Raw genomic sequence first — 12,387 nt, forward strand, 5'->3', positions numbered from 1 at the left:
AGCAAAACAGAAGTTTGCTGGCATGCTCACTTGAAAATAAGACTGGCAGTCATCTTGCGTATTAATACACATTGTTCCTGAAAAATGATGGATTAATTCCTTTGCAATCTGGCCTTTTTAATATATCTTGACTAGTTAAGAAGATATGTTGTTGTTGTTTAGTCGTTTAGTCGTGTCCGACTCTTCGTGACCCCATGGACTAGAGCACGCCAGGCACTCCTGTCTTCCACTGCCTCCCGCAGTTTGGTCAAACTCATGTTCGTAGCTTCGAGAACACTGTCCAACCATCTCGTCCTCTGTCGTCCCCTTCTCCTAGTGCCCTCCATCTTTCCCAACATCAAGGTCTTTTCCAAGGATTCTTCTCTTCTCATGAGGTGGCCAAAGTATTGGAGCCTCAGCTTCACGATCTGTCCTTCTAGTGAGCACTCAGGGCTGATTTCCTTAAGAATGGATAGGTTTGATCTTCTTGCAGTCCATGGGACTCTCAAGAGTCTCCTCCAGCACCATAATTCAAAAGCATCAATTCTTCGGCGATCAGCCTTCTTTATGGTCCAGCTCTCACTTCCATACATCACTACTGGGAAAACCATAGCTTTAACTATACGGACCTTTGTAGGCAAGGTGATGTCTCTGCTTTTTAAGATGCTGTCTAGGTTTGTCATTGCTTTTCTCCCAAGAAGCAGGCGTCTTTTAATTTCGTGACTGCTGTCACCATCTGCAGTGATCAAGGAGCCCAAGAAAGTAAAATCTCTCACTGCCTCCATTTCTTCCCCTTCTATTTGCCAGGAGGTGATGGGACCAGTGGCCATGATCTTGGTTTTTTTGATGTTGAGCTTCAGACCATATTTTGCGCTCTCCTCTTTCACCCTCATTAAAAGGTTCTTTAATTCCTCCTCACTTTCTGCCATCAAGGTTGTGTCATCTGCATATCTGAGGTTGTTGATATTTCTTCCGGCAATCTTAATTCCTGCTTGGGATTCATCTAGTCCAGCCTTTCGCATGATGAATTCTGCATATAAGTTAAATAAGCAGGGAGACAATATACAACCTTGTCGTACTCCTTTCCCAATTTTGAACCAATCAGTTGTTCCATATCCAGTTCTAACTGTAGCTTCTTGTCCCACATAGAGATTTCTCAGGAGACAGATGAGGTGATCAGGCACTCCCATTTCTTTAAGAACTTGCCATAGTTTGCTGTGGTCGACACAGTCAAAGGCTTTTGCATAGTCAATGAAGCAGAAGTAGACGTTTGTCTGGAACTCTCTAGCTTTCTCCATAATCCAGCGCATGTTTGCTATTTGGTCTCTGGTTCCTCTGCCCCTTCGAAATCCAGCTTGCACTTCTGGGATTTCTCGGTCCACATACTGCCTTAGCCTGCCTTGTAGAATTTTAAGCATAACCTTGCTAGCGTGTGAAATGAGCGCAATTGTGCGGTAGTTGGAGCATTCTTTGGCACTGCCCTTCTTTGGAATTGGGATGTAGACTGATCTTCTCCAATCCTCTGGCCATTGCTGAGTTTTCCATACTTGCTGGCATATTGGGTGTAGCACCTTAACAGCATCATCTTTTAAAATTTTAAATAGTTCAGCTGGAATATCATCACTTCCACTGGCCTTGTTATTAGCAATGCTTTCTAAGGCCCATTTGACTTCACTCTCCAAGATGTCTGGCTCAAGGTCAGCAACCACACTACCTGAGGTGTACGAGACCTCCATATCTTTCTGGTATAATTCCTCTGTGTATTTTTGCCACCTCTTCTTGATGTCTTCTGCCTCTGTTAGGTCCTTACCACTTTTGTCCTTTATTATGGTAATCTTTGTACGAAATGTTCCTTTCATATCTCCAATTTTCTTGAACAGATCTCTGGTTTTCCCCATTCTATTGTTTTCCTCTATTTCTTTGCATTGCTCATTTAGGAAGACCCTCTTGTCTCTCCTTGCTGTTTTTTGGAAATTTGCATTCAGTTTCCTGTATCTTTCCCTATCTCCCTTGCATTTTGCTTGCCTCCTCTCCTCCGCTATTTGTAAGGCCTCGTTGGACAGCCATTTTGCTTTCTTGCATTTCCTTTTCCTTGGGATGGTTTTCGTTGCTGCCTCCTGTATAATGTTACGAGCCTCCATCCATAGTTCTTCAGGCATTCTGTCCACCAAATCTAAATCCTTAAACCTGTTCCTCACTTCCACTGTGTATTCATAAGGGATTTGATTTAGATTGTATCTTACTGGCCCAGTGGTTTTTCCTACTTTATTCAGTTTAAGCTGGAATTTTGCTATAAGAAGCTGATGATCTGAGTTACAGTCAGCTCCAGGTCTTGTTTTTGCTGACTGTATAGAGCTTCTCCATCTTTGGCTGCAGAGAATATAATCAATCTGATTTCGATGCTGCCCATTTGGTGATATCCATGTGTAGAGTCGTCTCTTGTGTTGTTGGAAAAGAGTGTTTGTGATGACCAGCTTGTTCTCTTGACAGAACTCTATTAGCCTTTGCCCTGCTTCATTTTGAACTCCAAGGCCAAACTTGCCAGTTGTTCCTTTTATCTCTTGATTCCCTACTTTAGCATTCCAATCCCCTGTAATGAGAAGAACATCCTTCTTTGGTGTCATTTCTAGAAGGTGTTGTAAGTCTTCATAGAACTGGTCAATTTCACTTTCTTCAGCACCGGTAGTTGGTGCATAAACTTGGATTACTGTGATGTTAAAAGGTCTGCCTTGGATTCGTATCGAGATCATTCTGTCATTTTTGAGATTGCATCCCATTACAGCTTTTGCCACTCTTTTGTTGACTATGAGGGCCACTCCATTTCTTTTACGGGATTCTTGCCCACAGTAGTAGATATGATAGTCACTCGAACTGAATTCACCCATTCCCTTCCATTTTAGTTCACTGATGCCCAGGATGTCAATATTTATTCTTGCCATCTCATTTTTCACCACATCCAGCTTACCATTATCCATGGTTCTTACATTCCAGGTTCCTATGCAATATTTTTCTTTACAGCATCTGACTTTCCTTTCACTTCCAGGCATATCCGCAACTGAGCGACCTTTCGGCTTTGGCCCAGTCGCTTCATCAGCTCTGAATCTACTTGTACTTGTCCTCCGCTCTTCCTCAGTAGCATGTTGGACGCCTTCCGACCTGAGGGGCTCATCTTCCAGCGTCATAACTTTTATAGTCCTGTTGTCTTTGTCCATAGTTTTCTTGGCAGGGATACTGGAGTGACTTGCCAATTCCTTCTCCAGGTGGATCACGTTTGGTCAAAACATAACTTCTCTAAGTTATTTAAGCCCCTTCCCCACGACAAGGCAGTGATCCATGAAGGGGTAAGAAGATATAGTGGTGAATTTTCTTATGTGTGGCCCTTGCAGCAGTAAAATTAGTACTTCAGGAAAGTGACAAAAATAGCCAAAATAACATAAGCATTGCATATTAGTAATTATACTGTTGGTATAATGTTTTCTTTCTATTTGTTATAAGTTGTGTCACTTTAGTATTTTTGAAAACTAAATTGCTGCTTGTTATATGATGCGAATCTCTTCACTCTGTAACTTTCTTTTTCAGATCTGTTTTCTTCTGTTTGCTATTCTGTATATTGTTTCCTACTTCATTATCAGAAGATACAAGAGGAAAGGAGGTAACTGTTTTTATAGTCAAATGTAGATTGCAATCAAAATGGGAAATAGATGAGATGCTCTTGGTGATATTGGGGCACAGTGCCAAAAATGTGTTTTGGGTGATGAGGGGAAAGTTTGTGTTTGACCAGAGAGCCATACTATTTTACATTATCTCTTTGTTGTATTTGCCCAACCTTTATTTCTTGCAATGTGGGTTTCCCAACTTGTTAGGACTTTAGCTATTAACTTGTGCCTGTTTTCTTCATTTATAATTTTGCAAGTTGGTTAATAGAAAGTGAAGTTTATTTATTTAAATAATTTATATATTGCTTCTGATAAAAGGATCTCCAAGGATCACCGTCTAAAATTCCAGTACTAAATACATATAAGAACAAATAAGTACTAAACTATACATACAATCTAAAAAATAATCAACGACAAGTAAGTAATGCAACAGCACCATATGTAAAATGGGCCAATAACCCATTGGGCCAATAACCTAGTGGGGCAAAACCTGCACAAGCAGATGTTTGTTAACAGTCTTGGAAAGCACCTTACTGCAATTGCCAGAAAGAAAGCTCATTGTCTGTGCCATGCTGCCACCTAGCTTTCAAATGTCTACAGACATGGTGACAATCTAATGAATAGTTGCATGACAGGGATCCTAGTGGTACAAATAGCATTGTGGTTGAAGTCTAAATAAATATGGGTTCAGGATTGCTAATTTAGTTTATCATTACTATGTCAGTAAATGATATACTCTCAAGGGTTTGAGATTAAAGTTTAACTGGAGGGCTTATATTATAACTTGTATTTTTAATGTAAGACCCACATATTGATGGTCACTGTATCCAATATGTTATGGTTTGCTATTACTGTTAGTACTATTTTTCCCGTTTTTCTTCATTTTTACTTTATTCCCCATGTTTTCATGATTCAATTCCTTGTTAAATCTGCAAATTGAAAACTTAATAAAACATAAACTTAACATCCAAATTTATTTGTACTCTGTTATGTTATTATAGACAAATTAATTGACGGCAATGCTATCCAAGGCTACTGGCCATGATGGCTATGTTCTGCTTCCACTGTCAGAGGCATTATTCCACCAACTATCAGTTGCTTGGAATTGCAGGTGGGCAGAAGGCTGTTGTGCTCATGTCCAGCTTGCAGACTTCCCACAGGAATCTGGTTGGTCATTTCTTATCCGTCAAAAACTAAGTTATACTTGGGTAAGGGTAAGCTTCTGGTGGCTTGCACCATCAAGCCATCTTGACATTTTTCTTCCCTTTCATCTCTAACATTGTGTATATTTATAAATGTAGCTTTATGAAAACTTTCACATTTCTCTTTTTTATTAAAAAATCTATGAAATACAGTACTTTTATAAAGTACAAATATGAAGTATGATTAAAAATATGATGTTTGATAAAAAAAACCTTGCATAATATTTTGATCACATTTTCATTTCTTTTCTGACAATATTTTAATGGAGCTTTCTAAAGTTTCAAAATTCCAGAACTGTATTTTTCTTTTTTTCTCTTTAAACATGAAATTCTGCACTGATTTGTCAAATCATATATATAAAATTTCTTAATACAAATCCTAATAACTAATACGGTTTCATATTGTCTTGCACCTTACAGTTGGAAATTTTAAAATTAAACCTCTTTTCAATCTGTTTCTCATTTCCTATCTGCCCAGAGTTGCTTTATTTTGGGGTTGAGGGGTTATTTCTTTTCTGCCAGTTAGGTCTGGAGGGCAGGACGAATTCTCCCCCTGGAAGAGGAGGCAACAGTCTTGATGAGGCAACAGTCTTGAAGACCCTGCCTATCAAGGCCAGAGGGGGGAGTCATCCTATTCAGAGAATGTCTGCTAGTCCAATCTGTATATATAAATTCATGGTAGAACACAGAGGAAGCACAATTTCCATTTTCCATTTTCTTTAACATTGTTAAAATAAAGCCAAAGTGAAAGTGAAGAAAGTGTGATAACAAATTTAGAATTGTACATACAGCCATACCTCAAAGTTGAACAGAATTTGTTCCGGAAGTCCGTTTGACTTCCGAAATGTTTGACTTCCAAAGTGCGGCTTCTGATTGGCTGCAGGACACTCCAACCGGAAGCCACAGAAGCCCTGTCTGACATTCGGCTTCCAAAAGAATGTTTGAAAACCAGAACACTCACTTCTGGTTTTCGATCTTTCGGGAGCTGGAATGTTCGACTCCCAAGGCGTTTGGGAGCTGAGGTATGACTGTATTCTAATTTTCCCCAAAATTATGTGCACTCCCATCTACAAATAAACTTTTAAACCTATGGTTTCAAAGTGCTTTGAGATGTCACTTTTCTTTATTAATGGAATTTATTAATGGAATTTTATTGTTGATGTTATGCTTTGCAGTGCCATGGTATTTCCCCCCCTTAATATTGGTGGTATATACCGTAAGTGTTTGCAAACAAAATAAGCATAAGATGGCCTTAGGACATTCTACCAAAGCAAGCAAGGGAGAAAACCTAATTCACTTGTGCTTCCTCTGTTTACATTTCTGGGTCTCATTTGAGGGTGAAGGGAGGGATGTTTGTTTTGTTTATGCACTGGATAACATGGACTGTGCATTTTGCCACTGAGATGTGTCTCTTGCCTATGTAAAAGTTAAAAACAGCCATAGAGGAACCATGAGCAACTTCCTCATTTGTTGCCTCATTGACTGTCCAAAGGCAGTCAGTCAAGAACAATAGGTTTTGTAAACTGTGATGAAGACTGAAAGAAATGCTGAATTTGAGATTAGTGGAGGAGAAAAGCTTGTATATAGGGGCATTGTACTATGACAGCGCAAAGACTGGGCTATCTTGCTATGTAGGCATCTGTCTTTAAGGCAAAGACTAGGGCAGTCTAAACAAGGTTTTCACTGATTTGTAATCTGCATTTTGATCACTTTTTATATATAAAAATGTTGAAAAAGAAGTAAAAAGCAGGCAACAGTTGTCTTGGAAATAAAATGTAATACAAATATGCATTATTTTTCAGATGAGCAAGAGGATGAAGATGCTATTGTCAATAGAATTTCGTATGTATATGTTTGTGTGTATATGTATATCTTATTTAGGCTTTCATTACCTTTCTGGTGCTATGCAAATATAGGTCTGGCTTATACATAACGCTAAACCCACAGACAATCAAATGAATCGTGGATTGCTTTTCCAAAGTTTTATTTGTTTTCCAGCTGCTCTTCCCCAAGCTGTTGTAGTTTTTCTAGAGTTGGGTGGGCAAACAAACTGTGGTTAAAGAAGGATGCTGGGTTCACACGTAACATCAGGCCAATGTTTCGTGAACCAAAAACAAACCATGGTTTCAAATAACTTTACAAACCGTAGTTACGCTTCTGGTCAGGATTCTTACATAACACTAAGTCATGGTTTTAATTCATTTTAATAAACCATGGTTTAGTATAATGAGTGAATGAGTGAAACCAAATAAGTGTTTTTCTGTTGCAGAAGAAGAATACTCTTGTGCTTTCCAAGCACAAAACTGAAATATATGCTGCTTTCATGGCTTTTTAGCTCTTAGTTTTTGACAATGGATACAGTGTTTATGAATCAAATAGCCTGATGAAAGCAAAATCTGAAAATAGAATCTGCATTCCCGGTATTTAAATTTTCTTTTAAACTGAGGTTTCCACTGAGAATTTTGACTTTTTGAATAACCTTTATAAGAAACTGTTATAAAAGTTATATTATCATAACTGTCTTTCCATATGACATGGGAGCTGCAATCTGACAATTCTAAACGGAGAGCCTTCTTGTGCATGCCAATCTAGTCGTGTTTTTCTTTGGATTGTGGCATATGTGTGTGTTTCCCTTAGTATTCATCTGCAAACCAAAATTTGTTTGAATTTGCTCCCATGCAGAGCTTTTCATCACTTCAGCAGTACTAGACTTTTACAACAGAGGGAGCACTTTCATTAACCTTGACAGATTTGACTTGCTTGGTTTTCTTTAACACATTTAGGAATAGTATTTCGTGATGTTTAAGGAAAGACAAGGAAGTGAGAGGGTGGTGTGCTAATTGAACTGCTTAGAGGCCATTTTGGCATGTGTAAGCCATATATAAATTAATAATAATAGCAGCTAATATTTGATAGGTCTCCATTCTATTTTTTTAAAAATTAAACTTTGCATGTTGAATTAGCTCCATACCTGCAAAGCAGTGGCAGTTATGCATTGAAGCTCTTTTTAAGCTGTTTTCATTAACTTAACAGTTTGTGTCTGAATTGTTGTATTAGTAGTAACAATAATGCTTCTTTTTTATTTTCAGGCTATTCTTGAGTACATTTACTCTTGCAGTTTCAGCTGGTGCTGTCCTTCTTCTACCTTTCTCAATAATCAGCAATGAAATCCTGCTCTCTTTTCCACATAGCTACTATATTCAGTGGTTAAATGGATCTCTAATTCATGGTTTGTATTATATAATTTTAATATTGGTACTTGAATTTGTAACACAAAATTATCTGTACCAGCTATGCATCAAATCAGAACCATTAGGGTACACAGATAAATATTTTCCATCCTAAGTAGGGGCTTTCAGTAAACTGGACAGGTAATCTTACCTGCTTTTCATCTTTAGAATGCTCTTTTTTCATAAGGGCTCTCCAAATCCTGAACTTTTGCATCTTCTGCAATTGATACAATTGATACAAGTTGAATGCTTTCTTTTAGCCAATCCTCAATTATCTATACAGTACTAGATTTGTGGGCTGTGGCGGCATCCCCAATTAGCTGTCATTCTGGTTCTGAGTGGGAAGAATGAAACTTTGGAAGAGTGGCTGCTTTGTTTTCATTATAGGATTTGTTTTTATGAGGTCAGAGATGTCCTACTCTACTTCTGTCCAATATTCAGATTAGTTAGTTAGTTAATTTATTGTTACAGTTCTCGACCAGCACAGCAGATTAGTATTCTGAACCACACAAAACTGGCGTTCCACAGGTGATAAGGCAAGCAGTGTAGCTGAGAGTCAGCAGTGAACTGTATGTGAATCGCAGTCTGATGGCAGTCATACATTCAAACCCAGTGGTAACATGGTTCAAAGGCAGTCTAAAGTCAAAACAGAGGGAGGCCCAGCAAATAGCTAGGTAGACAAGGATAACACAAGTTATGGAGCTGGTGCATAAACCTGAGCCTTCAGTGCCCCACCAGAGCACAGCTTCAGACCATCCATGTTGCCAGAGGAATTTATTTGTTTGGGGAAAGTAGCTTGTTCAGGAGTACTCTTTTACTCCCGAGAAGTTCTTGTTCTTCAGGAGTGTACTACGGTGTCTGGTGGCCGACTGAGCTTGTAATGTTGGGTGCCTGTGTTCCCTAGGCCGCTTGCCCCCCCCCCCCCATTCCGTGAAGGGGCTTCCTCTGTCTTGAGGAGGAGGTTGGGTTGTTGTGCCTTCTGAGGGCCCCTTTGTCTCACAATTCATTGACAGGCTGCTCCTTCATGATGTTTGCCTCAGGGAACTCCTGGTCATCCTCTAGCACGGCAGTAGCAACAAGCTGCATATGAGAACCCACATATCCAGCTGTACGATGAATTGATTTAAGGGGTAATGAGATAAATGAAGATCATCAATGGTAACTCTGCTTTGAGTGACTGATGTGTGGGAATGTGTATATAAAGATTGCCATTCTTTTTGGTCCTTCAGCTTGCAGTGCAGAAGCAAGATTATTGGCTGTGGAAGACAGGAATTATCCCGTTTCTTTGCTTTGAAGATGAGAAAGATAGTGTGGTGTAGCAGTTAGATTAGGATTTGGGAAACCCAGGATCAAATCCACACTTAGCTATGAAGCTTGCTGAGTAGTGCTGGACCAGACACTATCTCACCTGCCTTGAGAGGTGGTGGTGAGAAAAAATTTGTGTGCCACTTTGAGCTCCTTGAAGGCAAAATGGAATATAAATTGAATAAATAAATTAGTGATGTGTGGAAAAAGGGTCTGTGAAATAACGACCTTGAAGTCACCATATTTTGGGGAGATGGGAGAGTCATAGAACAGGTGGAACATATTGCTTAGTCAGCAGCTTAGAATCTCAGCGTGATATTGGATGTCATATATAAAGCTATATTAACTTTAGTTAGCTGCTGAATTTGTGTGCTTGGGGGGGTCCTCGGTCATTCTGATGAAGTTAATTTGTGGTATTTTTTAAATTAAGCACTAGCATGGATTGTTTTAGATACTTACTATGTTTAATTCTTGCACTAGAATGTGTTACTTCCCTTGAGTCCTTCATAGAGAAATTGAATTAATAAAAATATATTTTTGTATGTTCTGCCCTGATCTGGTACCTGGGGGCGCACATGGTAGTTCAAAACCAGAAGCTCCTACATGAAGTTTGTTTATCTTATTTTGCATAGTAATATCTGTAATCTACATGTAAGCATATAATTTTGCAGTCTGTTCCTATGGTAGATTCCCTTATAAAGGATGTCTAATTGAATTCAGAAACCTTTTGAAAACTTTGAAAATGCATTGTGCTTGATGCAAACACCTAAGGAATGCCAGGTTTATTACACTTAGAATCCTAGAATTGTAGACTCGGAAGGGACCCCAGTGATCACCCAGTCCAGCCTCGTGGAACGTATGGGAACTGAATCCACAACACTGGCATTACGAGCACCACACTCGTAACCAACTGAGCTAACTGGAATAGGCTAGTGATTGTAGTTCAGTTATTCATTTGCAATGATTCTGAAAGCCAAGGTAGATAACCTTTTAAAGTGAAAACAATAATTTTAAAGTATGTCTTACACCAGATAAATTTAGCTCAATTTCAAGACTCTTGAGATATTGGAACTTAAGTACAGTAATGCATAAAATGAACATGGCAAATGTGAGGTTGTTGTTATCTCATATGTGTCCAGCAGATGGGGATAGAATATAGTGAAAATTCCACATCTACACAATGCAGGACTTGCATTCTATTCCACAAGTACTGTCGGCAAGGGTGAGGCTTTATCAGAAGTGGTAACATGCTTGCTTAATTGCAGTTTTCTTTTACTTAAATGCTTTAACATTTAGATTGTATCAGTTAAGCTGGCAAGGTTTGTGTGGGTTGCTCATAAAATCCTTCATACATTGTAGTTTGTCATCAGCCGCATTAATGCTTAGGGTGTGGTTGCTCACCCCATGTTTTGCACACCCAGCCAGTTTGCCCCCTCCTCACACAACCTTTTGTTCCTCCTTTATGATATCTTCCTTTTTGGGGTTAAAAGAGTTACAGGCAGTAATATTCCTATGCTTCTTCATACATATAAAAGCAATTTTTGGCACACAAATATTTGTGGACAAAATAAGCATAGGAGAACAATTAGGTGTGCCTAGCAAAATATTCCAAACATATTTTCAGGGTGTAGTTTGATTCCCTGCCCCCCTTGACGAAGATTTTGCACAAGGTGCTCGCCTCATAGGTTCTTCGAAAGAAAAGAGGACCAAACTTTGAATGGATGAGGTTGAGTTCTATGTTGCACTGCCTGCAGTAATTTTTAGAGAACTAGACGACATGTGGCATGTAACTGAGCCACTTCAGATGCCTATCTATTATTTATTTATTTAGTTGTTTATTTATTTAATATACAGTCTTTCATCCAAAGATCACAGGGCAGTGCACAACATAAATACGGTATACAAAATGAAAACACGAAATGGATTACATAATAACAAAAGAAATCACCCTATAAAAACACATTTTAAAGGCCCTAGATTCCTTAATCTGCCAAAGGTCAGGTATTACAGGAACATTTTTGTGTAGTGCCTAAAGATAAGTCATGAAGGCACCAGGTGAGCCAGAGCCTCCCTGGGGAGAGCATTCTGCAAATGGGGAGCCACTGCAGAAAAGGGCCGTTCTCATGTTGCCATCCTGCAGACCTCTCTTGGGAGGGGGCACATGAAGAAGGGCCTCACAGGATGATTGGAGGGTCTTGGGCAGTTCATATGGGGGGGGGGCAGTCCTTGAGGTATTGCGGTCCTAAGCCATTTGAAGCTCTGTAGGTCAAAACAAGCACTTTGAATTGGGTCTAGAAATTGATTGGCAGCCAGTGAAGCCGGGCCAGGATCAGAGGTCAAGGAAACTTAACAGGGACATATTTCCCCATCTCTCCTCATGACAGAGGCTATCATACAAGCAGTTTCTGCGCCAAAACCAGGCCAAAACCCTGATTGAAAAGGATCCAGAAAATTGGTTTCCTCCAAGAGAGGAATCTAGTTTTCAAACTAAGTAATTCAGAGTAGTGAAAGTGTCAGTGAGCATTATTTTTGGGTTCTGCTGTCAACACTGGAAGGTAATAAATTATTAAGTGATATAGTGGTCTTTCATAAGCATATGAGAATAAAGTTCAGCAGTGAGCTGAATCGTGGACAAACTTTTGGTATGAATAAATTTCACAGAACCAACATGTTTATTCTGAAGATTTCACAAACCTGGCCTTTTTTCCTACCATTTTGCTCATGTTTGCTGACTCTGGGTAGCTGCTCTGGTATACTGTATTTTTAAAAAATAGGATATCTGTGCAATACAGCCAGCCAGGGATCATACAACCAGTGTACTGATGTCACGCTGCCCCATAGTCAATCAGCGACAAGACATTTGAGAAGCCAAATCAAATCAAGGCCCTGTTTTACATTTCTCCCAAATTGACAGCTCAGGGAAGGGGTTTTGCAGGATAATTTGTTAATTTTCCCACCACCTTCCAGCTTTAGTGAACTTGAAATCATTAGAAATAACTGAGCATGTTCACTTCA

At 39.2% G+C, this 12,387-nt stretch overlaps 1 protein-coding gene across 2 annotated transcripts in view; it reads left to right on the top strand.

Annotated features, from left to right (window-relative positions):
• Positions 1-12,387, top strand: part of LMBR1 (limb development membrane protein 1) — a 67,260-nt gene that overhangs the window by 16,364 nt on the left and 38,509 nt on the right. Inside the window, exons 1-4 of one of the 2 annotated variants that reach the window (XM_035129044.2) lie at positions 3,559-3,631; positions 4,747-4,843; positions 6,640-6,679; positions 7,927-8,066. Coding sequence is in view for 1 of the 2 variants with exons in the window: in XM_035129041.2 (XP_034984932.1) it covers positions 3,559-3,631; positions 6,640-6,679; positions 7,927-8,066 (253 nt within the window). In the remaining variant the exon portion in view is untranslated. Of the gene's footprint in view, positions 1-3,558; positions 3,632-4,746; positions 4,844-6,639; positions 6,680-7,926; positions 8,067-12,387 lie in introns of those variants that run through there. The other variant, XM_035129041.2, reaches the window with a different exon arrangement.

This window comes from Zootoca vivipara, chromosome 12, assembly GCF_963506605.1.
Source record: "Zootoca vivipara chromosome 12, rZooViv1.1, whole genome shotgun sequence".
Lineage (NCBI taxonomy): Eukaryota > Metazoa > Chordata > Lepidosauria > Squamata > Lacertidae > Zootoca > Zootoca vivipara.